Raw genomic sequence first — 1827 nt, 5'->3', positions numbered from 1 at the left:
AAATATCTTTATTATAAAATCATGCTGGATTTCATACTCCACAAACACTCAAATAAAATACTCAGTGACCCCTTTATGATGTATTTGGTGAAGGTTTTCTCTCCAAAATCCTAAGTACTCAAAAAAAAAAAAATGTTCAAAAGATGTTTTGCACAAACCTTTTTTCAATTATAACATTAACAATTTTTTTTTAGGGTATTGGGAAGAAGAATTGCCTCAAGTTAAAGGTAAGTTTCTGTTTATATGTTTAAAAAATATGATCCTAATTAATTTCCTTCCAATCGCTTATAATTAATGTTGTATGTTGTAAAATAGGAATAGCAGTTAGATTGAATTCAACAAGTACCTATGACTTCTGTTTAACTTTGAGTTAACCCTTTAAAACATACAATGCTTCATTAGAGCTGGTGCTAATCCTTAATTTAGTTTCTGTATTAAGTAAGCAAGTGAAGAGAAAAATTCCTTAACAGCTTTAAAGTATATGCAACTTATTTTAATTCTCAGACTTTAGGACATCATATAAAGATTAAAAACAGACTGTTGATTAAAATCAGTTGTTGTTGTGGCCGATGACAGTACTGCCTGATTGGCACCGATGCTGATGGCATGTAAAAAGCACCATTTGAGTGTGATCAATGCCAGTACCATCTGACTGGCTCCCATGCTGGTAGCACATTAGAAGCACTGTTCAAGTGTTTGATGCCAGTGCTGGTGGCATGTAAAAAGCACCATTCGAGCATGGTCATTGCCAGTGCTGCCTGACTGGCTCCCGTGCCAGTAGCACATAAAAAGCACCATCCGAGCATGACCAATGCCAGTACTGCCTGACTGGCCCTCGTCCTGGTGGTACATAAAAAACACCCGCTTCACTCTCGGAGTGGTTGGCATTAGGAAGGGCATCCAGATGTAGAAACATTACCAGATTGGATTGGGGCCTGGTACAGCCTTCCGGCTCACCAGCCCTCAGTCAAACCATCCAACCCATGGCAGCATGGAAAGCAGACATTAAATAACGATGATGATGAAGGTAACGATTGATCACCCAAAGTTTAACTCAAACCAACGTACTGGACTCTTGTATCTGCTCCTCAGGACTGGAAGGTCTTAATCCATGTCATAGATTTGAACAGACCAGCAATTGTTTAATAGTACTGACACATTGTTGACCAGCTTAAAGCTGCAATCCATACAGGCCTTCAGTGTGGCTCCTGCAAAGGGCTAATTGGGTCTGCAGCCCAAAACTAAAAAGAGCAGTGAAAATAAAGCATTTATTGGTACCCTACCAATATGGTATTACTTTAAATTCAGTTTATATGAAACAACTTGGAAGTTGACAAATTTTGGGAGTTCTTTTAAAATTCGAAATTTCAATTGTTAGCATATAACAAATCCTCATCCATACCTGATCCCAATGCTGGATGTTCAAGAACTTGTAGTAACGCTGTGCGCATGCGTGGAATTAAACAAGCAAGCGTTCCCGCTTAATTCTATCTCTTTTACGGTCGGCCGACCATGAGCACGGACGTGTCAAGAGTGTCTCTAATACTCCAATCTGGAGACATTCTCTTTACGGGTTAAGCTGTCTCTCTACATCTTTCGGACTTACACTCGACAGCTCGCTTACAACTACAGAACAACGTCTCAACAACTATGCTCATACACAACAGAAGCTGTAACAACAAGAACTAAAGATGTATATATTTACCACCTGAATAAAGTGTTGTTTAAGTTGATAGTCTGGAGTTCAGCGTTCCGTTATATTCTAAGTTTATAGTAGGAAAGTCAGGTATACGTCTAAAGATGTATAACCCACTTTCTACTAAAAAC

General features: G+C 38.7%; 1 protein-coding gene across 3 annotated transcripts in view; it reads left to right on the top strand.

The window, feature by feature from the left end:
- LOC106870691 (natural resistance-associated macrophage protein 2) overlaps positions 1 to 1827 on the top strand; it is a 32138-nt gene that overhangs the window by 27616 nt on the left and 2695 nt on the right. For all 3 annotated transcript variants that reach the window (XR_008265826.1, XM_014916851.2, XM_014916853.2), the window contains one exon: positions 195 to 227. Coding sequence is in view for 2 of the 3 variants with exons in the window: in XM_014916851.2 (XP_014772337.1) it covers positions 195 to 227 (33 nt within the window). In the remaining variant the exon portion in view is untranslated. The remainder of the gene's footprint in view (positions 1 to 194; positions 228 to 1827) is intronic.

Source organism: Octopus bimaculoides, chromosome 17, assembly GCF_001194135.2.
Source record: "Octopus bimaculoides isolate UCB-OBI-ISO-001 chromosome 17, ASM119413v2, whole genome shotgun sequence".
Lineage (NCBI taxonomy): Eukaryota > Metazoa > Mollusca > Cephalopoda > Octopoda > Octopodidae > Octopus > Octopus bimaculoides.
Note: the sequence above shows the minus strand (reverse complement) of the source record. Positions and strands in the feature narration are given on the sequence as shown.